Raw genomic sequence first — 17,356 nt, 5'->3', positions numbered from 1 at the left:
AAACATTACTTGGGATACAAGCAATGCTAACTCAACCAACTCTGGAAGAGATTTCCTCTCATTGTCCTTCGCTCGAAGACATAGGTATTTTGGGTTGTGCATCACGTCATCGTGTGACTTCGATCACACTGACCCCACTTAACAGTATGGTGGTTCCTATGACTCAGGAAAGAGAAACAAAACTATCAAAAGACTTTGTCTTCATGTTTCATTATCTTCAAGCGATTTTCTTTGTGCACCACCAATGGCTTCGGCCATCATCAATGTCTTCAGACATTTTTAGGGGTCGTCTACGATGGTTAAATCAAAACTCGTGGGACTTCTATCCGTGTTAACGTGTGAACTCTTACAAACATATTAGTCCCTTAACCATGTTTGTCTCTAGTACTCCAAAACCAACACGGGGTGCCATTAGATGCACTTACAATTCTTACATGTGGGAATTTCAGTTTGCTTAGATTTCCCAATGAGAAAAGCCGTGGTAGGTTTGATAATCATTGGCCTTTCCTTTTCAACACTGTCATCGACAGTCTAGATCTGCAAAAGGTTTCCATGGTTGGAAGACAATTTCCTTAGGCAAACAGTCTTCCAGAACCGACATATGAGAAACTAGATCGCGTTTTAATGGCAACCGACTAGGAATCTAAATTTCCTATCGTGTCTGTTCTTTCTCTACCTATCGGACAATGCACTCACTCTCCTAACTACTGGTTTGCCACGACCACAACATAGACACAAGTTTAAGTTTGAACTTCAATGGTTGTTTCAGGATGGCTTCCATAATATGATCAAGGAGATGTGGGAGAAATCTGTGGTCGGGCCTACCCCAATACATAGATGGAATAAAAAGATACATGCATTACATAAATTCTTTGATGGTTGGGCCAGGCATACGGTGGTATGCTTAAAAAGGAGAAGCTTTGTCTTTCATCTATCATTGATGAATTAGAAACCTTGGCAAAGGTTAGACCTCTATCTGAACATGGAATCAAGATCAAGAGTCATTTAAATGTACAGATAGCTAACATGTTACATGAATGTGATTCAAATACTAGATATTTTTATGAAATCATGAATGACATACACCGAAAGAAAAATATTCATTCCCTACAACAGGATGATGATACGATTGAGGAGCTACTTAGATCTTACTCCCTCCATAAACTAATATAAAAGCATTTAGAACACTATTTTAGTGATCTAAATACTTTTATATTAGTTTATATAGGAAGTGCTATTTAGTGACCTAAGCGTTCTTATATTTCTTTAATACATCTTTGACTAGTATCTCCACGTAACGTCAATATCACCAACACGTCTAACGTCTTGACCGATTGCCGACATGCTAGTCTGCTAGTAGTAGAAAGCAACTTGGAGCAAGCAGCCAACGGAGCAATCAAGTACAGTATTAATAGTACTGTAATACTACCAATATCTCTGTCCGAGGGAAGACTCCACATATCCTCTGGCAAGATTATTGCCACACAAGCGCTAGTCATCTACAAGGCCTATTAACTATTTCCATTGCCATGTCAAAATAAGCACGTACCTGTACGTACATATATTACACTTGACCCATACAACTCACATGCATGTGGCGCTACTGTCTCCAAGAAGGAAATGTGAACTCGGACATAAATAAAAGGGCAGAAAAAAGAATCTATACCGATGGGAAATTACACGCTCGAAGATAGCCAAAACAATCGACGCTGTCAGGCTGTCACTACCGCCTTATCGTCCCGCATTCGACTGTAGAACCCAGATGTACAAGGCCAGGGGAGGCATGTGGCTGGGGAGACGAGGTCATCTCCCGGACATGAGGTTCACCAGGCCTGGGTTTTCGTAGAGCGCGTTCATATCCCAGAACTCGCTTGTGGAGGAGAGCGTCATCAGCGCGACGACCACGGATCTCATAGTCGGCCTCAGCTTGGGGTCCTCCTGTGTGCATGCGTTCGCCAGGTGTGTCATCTGCAACCACAAGGCAACAAATGTTTTATCCTGGCCGGCATATATCCAATCCAACCACGCAAGGAAAGCAAAGCCCGAGCATCTTTCTCTAACCTTGAGAATGGCGTCGATGGGGTAATCGTCTCCCAGCTTTGGATCCATCAGCCTCCCGATGCCTTCCTTCGGATCCGGTGCGTTGAGAGCCTCCTCAAACTACACATATTTCAGTGTATGGTAAAGTCATCAAACAGGCAAGGTAAATAAGTTCAGCAAGGACCCAAAGCCAGGAGCGAAAGTGACCAATTTACTCCATAAACTGGTTTACTGGATCAAATAAAGCCAAAACCGATTCGGGAGAGAAAAAAAACCATCCACATGGCTGCTACGCTTGGCGTTCCTTGGACCGCTCATAAACTGACTAATTTTTACCGGGACTCTTTTGCAAGATTAACCCGCGTTCAAATTGAAACTGCCGTGTGTATAAACAGAAGCCATGCATGACTCAAACACACGTCGTAGGGCTCAGGTATAAGGCCTGGTAACCAAGAGAACTATAAGGTACTAGTTGTGTAGCCATTGGTTACTATCGGTCCTTATTCTTTCTATTTGCTCGGTCGGGAAAAGGTGGCCTGCTGACCAGTAGGATCAAGTCATAAGTTGTGGATTGTGTTACAACAAAGTATATGAAAGAATACCAGTTTCTTAAAAACTATTTACCACTACTACCTTTTCAGAGTTTATTGTTCATCTGTATGTATTTAAGCTTAGGAGAAGAGAAAATATATTTAACACAATGCACACAAATGACTTGATATCCTATTGGTTAGCAGGCCACTCTTTTTCCCTAGTCAGGCGTGGGTACAAATCCCACACAATGCAACTTGTGGTATCAATCTTTTTTGGAAACTGACCGAACAAATAGAAAGAATAAAAACCAATACTAAACAATGCCTACACAAACAGCTTATAGTTCTCTTGGTTAGCAGGCTTCTACCTGAGCTGTTGACGCCTATGTGTAGTCTAAACGAGATTGACATAATCTTGCAAAAAAGCCCCTAAGTTAAGCCAGTTTACGAGCGGTCCAAGCAATGCCAACGTGGCATCCTAACCGGATTTGGCCAGTTTCATGAAATAAACAATTATGGACTAAATTGATCACTTTCTGAGTTCTTGGTTTAAAGTGTGCAATCATTTTGAGTTAATGAACTAATGGCGCATTTCACTCCAAAGCCAGCCTGTACGTGGTGGTTTCGAAAGGATAACTGTGGGATAACAAAACATCCATATTAATCTGACCTTCTGTAACTAACTAATGTCACTAGAAGTAAAAAAGCAGAATGATACACAAAACAGGTACCCTAGCAGTTTTATGAATCATTGAGAGCAGAATGTGACTTGTTGGATGAGAAGCACAATTACCAGATAAACCAATCCCTTTGAATCACTGGTGGATTCAGCTGATCGGACAATGGCATCTTTGGCTGAAATGAGTTCGTACAGGACAACACCAAAGGCATAGACGTCAACCTTAGGAGAAACATCACCGTATCGGGCATATCTGCAAACACCATTTCCCATAAATGTCAACATTCCTCACAATCAGGGAATACTTTGCAGTTAGCAAAACGACAAGTAGATGTTCGGGACACCTACTCTGGAGGCATGTAACCGAATGTACCAACAACACGTGTTTGCAAAGATGTACCACCACCAACTTCTGTAAGTTTTGTTAGACCAAAATCTGCAACCTGGAAGATATACACATAAATATTACATCAAGGGTGGACAGAACATATGAAACACATGAATTCTCCTTGAAGCATTCCTACCTTTGCACGGGTGTTCTTGTCTATCAAGATGTTTGCGGATTTAATGTCCCGATGTATGTACACTGGAACGGTATGCTCATGAATGTACTCAAGACCCCTTGCTGAATCTAGTGCAATCTGAACTCTTTCAACCCAAGAAAGAGGCTCATAACCTATCACAAATGCGCGGAGAGATTAATTTGCCAGAAGGAACAGAAAAGGCAGAGTCAATATATTTGGGAGGCAGAACATTACCAGTTCCACGCAAATGCTGGCTTAAGTTGCCATTCTCAATAAATTCGTAGACAAGGAACAAAGAACTCTCCGTGCAATAACCAATCAAGCGCACCTGCATGAAATCGAACATTGAAATGGCAGTGAAGAGGTTAAATTAACCTGACTAGACAATAGTGTGACATTACGAGACGTCCACATGGAAAATCTGTATCATCATCCTATTAAAAGAACAGTATTTTTAGGTACAGATATAGAAGATATACGAACCAGATTAAGATGATGAACATGTGTCAAAACTTTTAACTCAGCAAGAAACTCTTGAGTAGCCTGCATGTCCATCTTCTTTATGGCAGCTTTCTGGACAGTGGATGACACAAGAGAAATAAAGCAAGTCATTTCAAATGAAGAACATGTCATGGCGCTGCATGATCACAATTCATGGATCATCGCAGAGTTATATTATTCCACCATTGTTCAATCCCCTAGTTAAGTACAGGTTTGTGGCATGCGGGATTCTGGAATGCAAATGAAATAAAAATGAACTAACCTCGCCTCTAAGCTCAGCATAATAGACAGCACCAAAACCACCTTGTCCAATTTTATGAATTATGTTAAATCCTTCTGTAGCATTGAAAAGTTCTTCATATGAGAACTCGACTGATTTGTCAACTGTAATGCCAGCAGCTGGTGAAGCTCCGTCAGCTTGACTGGTTGATGGTGTCACCTTTTGCATGGATACTGCACTGGCTGGAACAAAAAGAATTAATAGTTCAGAAATAGCAGAAGCCACATTCTGCTATAACAGTTGTCAAGGACTGTTCAGCACAGGGAAGCACAAAACAAGAGGAAAATGGAAGCATAATTCAAGGTTCTCTAACTTTCTCTATCCTCCAAAAGTACACTTATAGGTCCATAACATAGCTTGTTGGTTACACTTATAGCCCCGAAACTATTACTCATAATCATAACATATATCATACTCTATTTACTCCACAATATTTCCAGGTCCACAAAAATCAATATAATTGCTCACACGATAGACAAGCATTACTTCAAACCACCCAAATCCCCTCATATCTTTGTAGCAGAACATTGTTGAGATGAACAAAGGACATAAATTAACATACAGTGATGAAATTAGGACATGCAAATGCTTTTCTACAAAAGAAATTACAAGAATAACTCGCAGTTCCAGGGTCAGAGAAGTAGTCAGAGATCCATACAAAACTTATTGTTACCTAGACGGGTAGATTCTTCAGAAGATGGAAGCAAAGCGTCCTTTTTCGCCTTTCTTCGCCTATAAAACAAGAATAACACAACACCCAGGACTAGTGCAACTACACCAGCCACAACACCTCCTGCTATTGCTCCCGCTGAACTTTTTTTCCCTATTGCGAAGAGTTGAACATGAATAAACATCACAATTCTCTCACAAGAATCACCAGCATCCAGTTTTCTTTCCAAAAAAACCTTAACACCGAGCAATAATTAGGTCGCGAAAGGACAAAGGCTGCCTGTACTGCACAAGACGAGGATACTTATCAGCATAACTGCATGAGAATAAACATAACATGACCAAGAAAATCAAGTGGGTAGAAATATAAGTTAAAATAACAACTCTTACCCTGGTGATTCCAGAGGATGGTAGCTTCCATTGGGATCTGGAAAACCAAAAAAGCAGAGGAAAATATTTTAGGAACACGTGATCAATTCTACGCAACATGTAACTGAATTTTTTTTATTGACTCAATACTTCGCATGAAGATGATACAGCCAACAAAGAGTTCAAACATCAAATTGAGTTAAACATCAATGTCAACATTGTAACCACATGGTATCATCAAATGGATTGAGGGTTTCACTTTAACGTGTCTCTTGAAATTAATAGTTATGCAAAGATCGTTTGGCCCTAGGAATTATTTAGGCAATTTTCTTACGAGTTACCATACATGCAGAATTGGCATGACACGAGACACAGGATCAGCAACATGGACAAAATCATATCAATATGTGGCAACAAAATGGCACATGAAAAGAAAAATGTGGGGTCAGCACCATAACCAGAGTTCAATCAGTTTATTTGCTACTCACAAACATTTTTTGAAACGAGGCTACTCACAAACATTAATATAGCTGGAACTACGAACAACGGACAATCCCAAATCTCATAACAAAATTTGAACAGAGCACCAGTATCACTATGGAATAGCAGAGGTCTGGTAGATTTGGCTAAAAGAAGGTTCCTGGCGGAAGCATCGTTAGAACATAAGCTGGACTTTATTGCCTTACTTGAGGCTGGTAGGGATAATTTTACGTCGCAGTTTCTTGGCACATTATCAGGTGGTGTTGATTTTGATTGGCACTGTTTACCTCCAAGAGGAAGATCCAGTGGGATCTTAATTGGGGTCAAGTGTGAGACGCTGGATGCCCGTAACGTAGTGTTTGGGGACTTTGCCATCAAATTTAGGATGCGCTCGAAGGTTGATGGGTTCCAATGGGCGTTAGTCACAGTGTATGGAGCCGCTCAACTTTTTTCGATAAAGATGGAGCCGCTCAACTGGAACTCAAACCAGACTTCTTAGCAGACCTTGTGTGGATCTGTGGGGATGAGAGGCTGCCTATTCTGGTTGGAGGGGATTTCAATATTATCAGGAGGAGAGATGAAAAAAATAACGATAATTTTGATGGTAGATGGTCATTTATGTTTAACATGATTATCGCAAGTCTAGATTTGCAAGAGGTTGAACTCTCAGGCACGAAGTTTACTTGGGCAAATATACTGCCTACCCAAACTTACGAGAAGTTGGATCGAGTTCTCACAAGCATTGAATGGGAACTGAAATTCCCTTGGTGACAGTTCAAGCCCTGCAAAGAGCGATTTCCGACCACACCCCACTGCTTGTTGACTCTGGAGAAGCGACACACGCGGGAAACAAGAACACGTTCTCCTTTGAACTAGGATGGTTTGAGGGAGAAGCCTTCTTGGATCTCGTAGCCCGGGAATGGGCAATAGCCACAGGTGGGAGGTCGAGTATTAAGAAATGGCAGGACAAAATTAGGCACTTGACACGGTTCCTAAGTGGCTGGGCTAAAAATGAAAGCGGAATTTATAAGGTGGAAAAGGAGAGGCTTCTACACCTTATAAATGAGCTTGATCTCAAGGCCGAATCCTCCTTTTTAGATGCAAATGATCAGGCATCGAAAACGGAGGCAGAGCAAAGGTTACGAGAGCTTCTTAGAGAAGAAGAGATGAAGTGGGCACTTATAGCTAAAGTGCGACATGTTGTCCAGGGTGATGACAACACATAGTATTTCCATTTGATTGCAAATGGAAAACACAGAAAAAATAAAATTTTCCACGTTGAGCAAGATGAGGGTACAATTGTAGGACATGAGAACTTAAAATTGTATATCTCTAATTATTATAAACAACTGTTTGGGCTCCCAAAGACAACTTCGTGTCTAAGGATGAGCACAGGGTCGGAGATATTCCTCAGTACAGGACGAAAGAGAATGAGATTTTATCCGCATCATTCAGGGAGAAAGAGGTATTTGAGGCCATATCACAAATGAAGAATAATAAGGCGCCTAGCCCGGATGGCTTCCCAGTTGTATTCTATAAGAAGTGTTTGCTGGAATTTTGTCCAAATATGGGCCAGCCCAATATATATGATTTCAGAAAATTCCTAATAAATCCTAGAGGCCCACGCAGCCCATTTGTGCAAGGCAAGAGGTGGAAATGTTTAGTCCCACATTGCTAGTTTAGTGGGAGTTGGACCTCCTTATAAGGGAGGATGTTTCCACACATGTATGAGCTTGAGAACAAGAGAGACATACACGCGCGCTCCTCCTCCGCCGCCCGCCTCGTCACGACGCGCCGCGGGTTGCGGGAATGAGCCAAGCCGAACTAAATTTTTGCCACACACGACTGGTGGATATTGAAAGCGAACGCTGCAGTTTCGCCGCATCAGAAGTTCCCACTCGCCTAGGCCTCCGAAACTCCATCTCTTCGAGTCCTGTACGGGAGAAGGGCGATAAGGTTTTTGGGGAGCGCTCAGCGCGACTACTGGCTTCCATCACGGACACCGACGATTTCTTCCCGGACGACGACTACTTCCCCGACGTCGACCACCTCTCTGGTAACATGGCCAACGACAACGCCAACACCAATCCTACTGTTGCTGCAACTCAGTACGTACTCATGTTCTTCTTCTTTCAGTTCCTACCGCAACTTTTTGCTATAGTATCTCTTCTAGATATGTTCCGTTTCTGCTCATCACTTCATATGATACCTTGTCTATATAGAACGGTTACACATATGTTCTTTTCTAGATCATACGTGCACATGTCTTTTGTCATCTCATCTCTATATTGCATGCCTTCTTCCGTCTTTATTATGATGGTTATGTTTATCCTAGCTTTTCTTTTAATAAAATCCTATGGTAAATTGCTCATATTTCCAACAGTGTGTTGGCACATTATTAAAGACGATCTAGTGCCGATATTCCATGACCTGTTTAATGGCCATCTGCAGCTATTCCACCTAAACTTTGGGACTATTACGTTGTTGCCAAAGATGGAGGGGCGGTACGCATTGAGCAATTCTGTCCAATATGTCTTCTTAATGTGAATTTTAAAATCTTTACTAAAGTTGGGACAAATCAACTGACGAGGATTGCGCATTCTGTGGTACAACCAAGTCGGACGGCTTTCATGCCGGGTAGAAACATACTAGAGGGTGTGGTTATCATGCATGAAACGTTGCACGAATTCACTTGAAGAAACTGGATGGAGTTATCTTCAAAGTGGATTTTGAGAAAGCGTATGACAAGGTTAAATGGCCTTTCCTACAACAAGTCTTACGTATGAAGGGATTTGATGATCTCTGGAGGAACCACGTCGATTAATTTGTACAAAAAGGCAGCATTGGAATTAAAGTGAATGATGACATAGGTCACTATTTCCAGACGCACAAGGGTCTAAGAGAGGGTGACCCGATGTCTCCGATTTTGTTCAACATAGTAGCGGATATGTTGGCAATCATGATAGGAAGGGCTAAAGAGGAAGGTCAAGTAGGTTGACTAGTACCACATCTAGGGTGTGTTTTGTTTAAGGGACAATCTCGGGTGGATATGGGTATCTCCATCCAGCTGGATAGGGATAGCCCTTTTTTTGTTTGGTTGGGTGGGTGAGGTTAGCCCATACTTTGTTTGGTTTAAAGGATGAAATATACGATTCTGGATTGTCAATAAAGTGTTTGGTTGACCAATAGATGATGGATAAGAGTTCTGATTATCTTTTTGATTGATGTAAGATTACACACTTTCTGTGTCAAACATTACTATTAAGTTGATATTAGAAGTGTTCAAAAAAAGTTGAGGTTATGATTTACGGGGTCAAATAACACCAGCTTTCGGAGAGAAAAATAAGGAGAGGACGGTGACGCATCAAGTTTGTTATCCTTGTCAGCATGAAATTTTCTGCAGCAGAAAACAAAACGGAGGAGAGGATCAGTGGCCAGTGCATCAGGATTAGTGACCCGCGCATCAGTAGTTCAGTACACAACACCCACACCAAGCATCATTACAGAGCAGCACACACACCATGCGTCCTCCGTCTGCAGCGCGCTCTCCTCAAGCCTGGCTGACGTCGTCTGCGCTAGCTCTCCTCAAGCCCAGGTCTGCCTCGCCTGCGCAGAGAGCCTTTCGTTCAGGCCATGCACAAACAGAGAGCCTTTCGTTCAGGCCACCGCGAGCTGCTCTTTTGGCACGCACACCCTCAAGCGACACCACGCCGTCGCGCAACTGCAGCCGATGCGTGCCCCTGGGACGGCCGGACTGGCGCACCTTCAGGCCGCAGGCGGCACTGCCAGGCCTTTGCTGGTCCGCACCGTAAGCTGACGCCGCCGCCAGTCTCGTCGCTTGTGGCACAGATCAAGCACGAACTGGAGATGCACGCGAGGGGATCAAGAGCTTTTGTGTTAAGACAGAGGGTGGGATGCTACGGGGGGAAACGGTTCACGAGCGAGATGGCTGCTCATATCCGCGACTTTCTCGCGGATGTGCGGAGCCGGATTTTCAAGGAATATTCTGAGGATCTGACCGCCCATATCCTGTCTCGCCCATGAACCAAACACGTGGTATCCCTGTCCTTCTTGGGCTATCCCATGAACCAAACACACCCCTAGTGGATGGTAGGGTGTCCATTCTACAATACGTTGATGATACGATTGTTTTTATGGAGCATGATTTGGCATAGGCCAGAAATATGAAGCTTGTATTATGTCTATTCGAATAGTTATCGGATTGAAAATAAATTTTCATAAAAGCGAATTGTTTTGTTTTGGGAGAGCCAAGGACGAACAAGATTCTTATAAACAATTGTTCGGATGTGAGCTTGGTAACCTACCGTTTAGTTATGTGGGTATACCAATTCACCATCGCAAGCTGTCTAACAAGGAGTGGAACTGTACTGAGGATCGATTTGACAAAAAACTAAGCTGTTGGAAGGGCAAGTTTATGTCATACGGAGGTAGGCTAATATTGATAAACTCGGTGCTCACGAGTATGCCGATGTTCCTCCTGTCCTTCTTTGAGGTACCTGTTGGGGTACGAAAAAGACTGGAGTTTTATCAATCTAGATTCTTTTGGCAGAGTGATGAAGCAAAGAGGAAATACAGACTTACTAGATGGGACCTTATTTGTAGGCCCAGGGATAGGGTGGTCTTGGGATTGAGAATTTAGAGGTAACTAATAGATGTCTGCTCGGTAAATGGTTGTTCGGGCTTTCTGTTGAGATCGAAGGTATGTGGGTACACATTTTGCAAAATAAGTACCTACAATCTAAGACCTTGGCCCAGGTTGTTAGAACTAAATTTATCATTGGAAATGGTGCATTGACAAGATTCTAGGAGGATACGTGCTTAGGGGAGACGCCATTAGCCACACAATATCCATCTCTTTATAATATTGTACAGCGTAAGGAGGCTTATGTTGATACAATATTACAGTCTAATCCTCTAAATATACAATTCCGGAGATCTTTGGTCGGAGATAGATAGGAAGCATGGTTGCATCTGTTAGGAAAGCAACTTATGTTTATTGAAGGCCCAAGGGGCATATATATATTACACAAGACTTGAGGTGCAAGGAAAGTAAACATAGACTAATAAGGACTCCTAGACTAATACTAATACTTCCTAACCCCCCCCCCCCTCAAATGCAAAGCATATGCAATAGCATTGCATTTGAAGAAGTGTAATACTAAAAAAAATGATAATCCAAATCCGCGTCTTGAGAGTGTCGTCGTAGCATGAAGTCTTCAAAACTTGTCGAGTCGCCGAAGGAGAGAACGAAGAGACGGCACATCAGAGGTAGACACCGCATCACTTGAAGATACAAGATAATTATCAAGAGAAGATGGGTTGTCAAAAGAAGATGGCACATCAAGAGAATAAAGCATTGTGCAGAAAATCATAGTCCACGACAACCATCGACGAAAGAAGCTCGGCGGATAAGGCACGATGGACGTAGATCGACAATGCAAAAAGAAGTCCAGAAAATCCTATAGAAAACAACATGGGCAAATAGGCCACAAAAGTTGCATAGAAAGGATCAGGACCGGAGAAAGGCTGACGGACTAAGGTATGGTGGACTCGCATGGCATGAGAAAACACAAAATATCAACGGATTTGATGGACGCAGCGGAAAACAAAGAAAACTAGAAAACACACACTAGATTAGGGATGATGGCAGCGGAAGAGAAAAAATAATATCATGGCGGCGAAGGCCAATTCCAACCAGAGTATGCGTGAGACGGTCCTGACTATGTAGAAGGTGGTTGCTCAATGCGGGAAGCCCGAGTCACAATACCAGCAGTACCCGTCGTGGAAGAACCTAAAGCAGCGAGCAGACGCTTAAGTCTCAGAATATCCTGCTCAGTCAAAGCGATGGGTGAAGCTGTCGAGGTAGATGACGAAGTCTCTGTAGATGATGATTGCGCCTGGCGCAAGTGTTTCTTCTTCGTGTAGCAGTGGAACTCAATATGACCATCATTGTTGCAGTAGCCACAATGTGGACGGGGGCGACCTGAGCCTCCAGAAGGAGTGGGCAAGAGCGGCGGTGCACTCGAGTGAGAAGGGGGCGGTGCAGCAGGTGGCGTAGAAGTAGCCCGAGCGGCGAGCACCGAGGGAACCTCCAGCAAACCAGCACCACGTAAGCGAGTCTCCTCAGCACGAATCTCAGAAAGCGCCTCCATGAGAGAAATACGGCCACGAGCAAACAACTGAGCACGCCGGGGCTCAAACTCCTTACGGAGTCGAGACAGGAACTCGTAGACGCGATGAAACTCCAAGTTGGCCTGGACAGCCTGGCAACAGGGGCGAGTACGACAACCAGCAGTGCGGAGAGAATCGAGCTGGCGCCAGATAGCAGAACTCTGTGCATAGAAGTCATCAACAGTAGAGTCACCCTGCTGAAGAGCATGCTCCTGACGAACCACAGAGAGGTATAAGGCATCACCAGAGGGCGCATAGCGTTGACGAAGGCGAGTCCACATCTCAAAGGCAGTAGGAAGGCCCAAAAACTCACAGGCAAACTGAGGCAGAACACTAGCAGTGAGAACAGCTGCAGCACGAGCATCATCATCAAGCCACTGGGCGTAAGCGGACAGAGCACCGTGATACACCCGAAGAGCATCCTCATAAGCCAAGACCTTCTCATCATAAGCACTCACAACGGCCTCATCAGCAAGCTTAGCCGCATCCTTTGTGGCCGAAGGAGCATCCGCGGGAAGAGCCGGTGGGGTCGGCGGAGTAGGAGCCATGGGAGGAACCGGACATGGCGAACAGCAGACCTCGCCAGAAAGAAACCCCATAGACGGATGCCACGCATGTGAATGCGCATGAAGCCAATGAACTCGGTGTAGTGCCATCAAAGATCACCGGACAACGAGGAACAGCAACGTAGCCGAATGCAGCAGACATTTTTTTCTCTTTTTTTTCTTTTTTTGATTTTTTGATTCTTTTTTTTTAGGAATCACGTCGAGACAGGAGAATCCGGGCGACGAGATCAGAAGTTGGTAGCGACGGGATCCAGCAGGCAGCAATCCGGCGGAGATCTGGGCGCAAGGGCTGGCTGCTGGTCAGATCGGATCCAGCAGGCTCCAATATATGGAGCGCAACTGCTGGCTGGTCCGATCCAGCAGGAAGAAGCAGGAGAGGATCCGGATCGGGATCGAGGCAAGAAGCAGCAGGAACTGCCGGCTGGTGTGCTCCACAGGAAGAGACGGGACGGGAACTGCAGGCTGGTGCGAGGACTGCCGGCTGGTGCGCTCCACAGGAAGAGACGGGACGGGAACTGCAGGCTGATTCGATCCACGGGAAGGAATCCGGCGACCTGATGAAGACCGGCAGGAGGGGATCCGGATCGGAACAGGCAGGAGACGAGATTGGATCGGAGCACGAGTTGCGCATGCAAAAAAAAATAACCTAAGGCTCTAATACCATGTTAGGAAAGCAACTTATGTTTATTGAAGGCCCAAGGAGCATATATATATTACACAAGACTTGAGGTGCAAGGAAAGTAAACATAGACTAATAAGGACTCTAGACTAATACTAATAGACTAATAAGGACTCCTAGACTAATACTAATACTTCCTAACAGCATCTTATCAGAAGGTTGATGGATATACAACTCTCTGATGAGTCTGATAGCCTCCATTGGAAGTTAACTATGAATGGTACCTTCTCGGTAAAATCTATGTATTTGGACCTAATTGATTCAGATCCGATACCAAAATCGATACATATTTGTAAGGTCAAAGTACCCTTACGAATCAAAGTCTTCATGTGGTTTGTTCACTAAGGATAATTTGGCCAAACGTAATTGGGAGGGTAGTCAAAGATGTAGCTTTTGTGATCATGATGAAACCATCAAACGCCTCTTTCTCGATTGTCCCCTGGCCAAGATTTTATTGCGTTCAGTTCATATAGCCTTTAATATCACACCTCCAGATAGTATACACACGTTATTTGGGACGTCGTTAAATGGAGTAGATACTAATAGTGCGAGACATATTCGGATAGGAATATGTGCATTACTATGGGCTATTTGGAACTGCAGAAATGACATGGTGTTTAACAGACAAAATCATACAATTTTTTTGCAGGTCATCTACAGGGCCACTGCTTGGATCCGTATGTGGTCGTTACTCACCCCTGCGGAACCAGGGAGCCTTTGGTTACTATGTCTGTCCTGTGGGAGATGGTAGCTTGGGATATCTACAACCGGTTTGGATGACAGTCCAGGATATGTGTTTAGTCATCTAGTCTTATTTTCGCCGATTGTGGCTCTTTTTGACTTCTAATAGCTTTTATTTTCAGCTCGGTGCATGCTTGTTATGGATCACAGACTGTTTGGATTATTTCATTGATAAAAGGGCTGCATGCATCTCTCTGATGCATAGGCCGCGGTATTCCTCCTTTTCTAAAAACAAAAACAGTATCACTCTACAACTGAGTACGAAACTGCATAACACACTTCCCTAGTACGGCAATTAGTCCCCAATACTCCCCCATTTCAGTCAGCTAACCAAAGCTAAAATTTAACCGAATTCCCCACAATTCAATTTGAATAGCAGCACTATTCACGAATTATGCAAAGATTGTCTATCCCCCCCCCCCCACGGAAATATTAGGCAATTTTCTTACCGAGGTACCGTATCCTACATACCTAAAAGAGTGATCCCCACTACTTCTAATTATCTCAATATGCGTGCATCCACATCATCAAAATTGTTGTAGCCATTAGATTTAGGACCCGAATATCCAGCAAACGCCAGATTTTTAGGCATGGCAAATAGGAAGTTTTTCATGGCAAATTATGTTTATCGAGGGTGGCAAATTTAGTTGGCGAGCATGGCAAGTCTGCCTCAGTTTATTTTTTTGCCAGAAAACTGTCATGCTTGCCAACTAGATTTTCCAACCTCATGCCAACATAAATTGCCATGAAAAAGTTTCATGCCATGCCAAAAATCTGACATAAGATTTTTAGCATTTTCATAGATTTACTAGGTTGATCACCTAACATCCGTCTGATCTACGCATGAGAATCATCTACTATGCAACATGCATTAGCGCATTTTAAGTGGGCTTTTAATTAAATTGCATTTAATTGTGACATGCACAACTTTTCATGGTAAGATTTTTTTTTGCTTATGCAGAAATTTCTCACATAGTTTAAATGTAAGGACTTAATTAGTATTCTACATAATATTTTAGAAACTATATATATCCAATTCTGCGGCAACACGAGGGGTATCGTCTACTATGCAGAATTGGCATGACCCAACCCACAGAATCAGCAACATGGAGCAATAGTAATCAACATGTTGCAACAAAATGGCACATGAAGGAAGAAATATGTGCGGTCAGCACCACAATCAGAGCTCAATTGGTCCATTCTACACCCACAAACATTAATATAGCTGGAATTTGACAACCCAAAACGATTTTTAATTCCCATTTTATAACGCCATGACGAATTTTGAACAGAGTACCAATATCACTCTACAACTGAGCATGAAACTGCACACCACACCTGTCTAGAGCAACAATTTATCCCCGATACACCTCCATTTCAGTCAGCTATACCAAGATAAAATTTAACTGAAATCCCCACACTTCAATTCGAATAGCAGCACTATTTGAATATGATTCCCAATATTCCCCAATTCAATTCAATTCAATTCAATCTAACTGAAACTGCACGCCACAGCTGAGTCAGCTGAATCTATAAGGGAGTTGCGAAGCCTCACCTTTGGCTGGGATATACACGATGCCGCTCCCGGTGACACCATCCATCCCGGGGTTATACTTTCTGAGCAGGTCCATCTGCTCCGGCGAAGAGAAGCTATGGTTGGCGGCGACGGATGCGAGCGTCTCCCTGTCCCTGAGCGGGTATGTGAGGAAGAGGCCGTAATCCGTGGAGATTCCGGCGTCGCCGCACGAGCAGTTGACGGTGACGTTGACGAAGCCGACGTCGGGGATGTTGTTGGCCGGGTACGTGTTTGTGGCCTCCAGCCAGCCGGGGGTGGTGAGGTTGTTGAAGTTGTCTGCGATGCTGGTGTAGGTTTCACCGGAGGTGACTTTGTAGGGGATGGAGGCGGCGAGGAAGGTGGAGGCCGGGTCAGACAGGCTGGCGAGGCACCGGCAGGGGAAGTAGACGTTGAGGCGGTCCCCTGCGGCAACGAAGTCGAGATTGCGTATCGCGGGGTTGTACCTGCCGAGCACTCGGTAGTCGGAGAACCCGAAGAGCTGAGCGATGTAGGTGACGTTCTGGTTGGACGCGACGTAGTAGGAGCCGAGCGCGAGGTCGCAGCCCGAGGTGCAGCCGTCCCTCGCCGCGGTGGCCGCCGCCGCGGCCAGGAGGAGGAGGAGCAGGCGGAGGAGCGGAGCTTCCATGGAAGCGGAACCCTAGCGGGAGGGGCGGGAGAAGCTTGGCACCATTCGACAGTCTGTAGCCAGAGGGGATGGGTTGGGAGCGACTAGCGAGGTGGAGAAGACGCTGACGCGTCGGGGAGTTTGATTGACTCGCGACCGGGCGCTCGGCGGTTAGGCCACGGCGTTTCACTGCCAGCCAGCCAGCGGGAGGTGGACGCGGTCGTGCCGGGGAAGCGCCGCGCGGTCAAACGGAGCGTGCTACAAATTCCTGAGGTCCCGCCGGGCACGGGGCGGTGTCCCATCCGGCCGAAATGTCCCCGTCGCGCTCACGCGTACTAATGCTAATTGCGAGATTAGGCTCTAACCCTTTTTAAGCGTATTTAGGCTCTAACCTGCTGCACCACTGTAATGTAATTACACGTTCGCTTCTGGATTAAATGAGTGGTAGTAGAATAATTCATGACAAAGCAACTCCCTTCGAGGTACTTATGTATATACTGTATGTATGCTGCCTCCGGAACCTCCCCCGGCCGCCGTCGGCACGTCGGCCGGTGACATTTGGAGCTATTCGTTTCGGGGATTGTTTGGGACTTGGGCGCCGACGGCGGCGTCCTGTGCTCTGGAACTACCATCTGGAGCAAAGCTGGACGGCGGGTGTTTCATGCGGTGGTTCGTCATTCGCTGGCTTGACATTCCCCGTCCAATTATATCCACTAATTATATGGCGTGTTGGGGAGGGGGAGAAAGAGAAACTGGTTTATCAGAGTTGTTATTTTAGCACCGTTGTCTGATTGAGACGCGTGCATGACGTGCTTGTCTGTTTAATAGACAGCGAAATCGAAAATGTGGAATAGAATCAACGAGATTTATTCCACGCCTTCCGACGATATGTATTCAATGAGAAAAGACGTATCCGTCGACTA

At 44.6% G+C, this 17,356-nt stretch overlaps 1 protein-coding gene across 1 annotated transcript; it reads right to left on the bottom strand.

Annotated features, from left to right (window-relative positions):
- Positions 1 to 1,500: 1,500 nt before the first annotated feature.
- On the bottom strand, positions 1,501 to 16,610 carry LOC123408894 (chitin elicitor receptor kinase 1-like). Its single transcript, XM_045101925.1, has 11 exons — positions 15,809 to 16,610; positions 5,617 to 5,653; positions 5,231 to 5,379; positions 4,540 to 4,739; positions 4,260 to 4,349; positions 4,011 to 4,104; positions 3,777 to 3,928; positions 3,601 to 3,695; positions 3,367 to 3,505; positions 2,062 to 2,160; positions 1,501 to 1,968 (listed from the first exon to the last, which is right to left on the bottom strand). Exons 1-11 carry the CDS (start codon positions 16,452 to 16,454, stop codon positions 1,804 to 1,806), a joined length of 1,866 nt encoding a protein of 621 aa, XP_044957860.1. The 5' UTR covers positions 16,455 to 16,610; the 3' UTR covers positions 1,501 to 1,803.
- Positions 16,611 to 17,356: the final 746 nt, after the last annotated feature.

The sequence above is a fragment of the Hordeum vulgare genome, chromosome 7H (assembly GCF_904849725.1).
Source record: "Hordeum vulgare subsp. vulgare chromosome 7H, MorexV3_pseudomolecules_assembly, whole genome shotgun sequence".
NCBI lineage: Eukaryota > Viridiplantae > Streptophyta > Magnoliopsida > Poales > Poaceae > Hordeum > Hordeum vulgare.
Note: the sequence above shows the minus strand (reverse complement) of the source record. Positions and strands in the feature narration are given on the sequence as shown.

What these genes read in the sequence shown, in the direction of transcription:
- LOC123408894 (XM_045101925.1), bottom strand. Translation starts at nt 16,454, where the DNA reads ATGGAAGCTCCGCTCCTCCGCCTGCTCCTCCTCCTCCTGGCCGCGGCG. An exon ending in CATCCTCTGGAATCACCAGG is followed by an intron (nt 5,380 to 5,616) that starts GTAAGAGTTGTT and finishes CTTCGCAATAGG; the next exon opens with GAAAAAAAGTTCAGCGGGAG. An exon ending in CCATCGACGCCATTCTCAAG is followed by an intron (nt 1,969 to 2,061) that starts GTTAGAGAAAGA and finishes TTGTGGTTGCAG; the next exon opens with ATGACACACCTGGCGAACGC.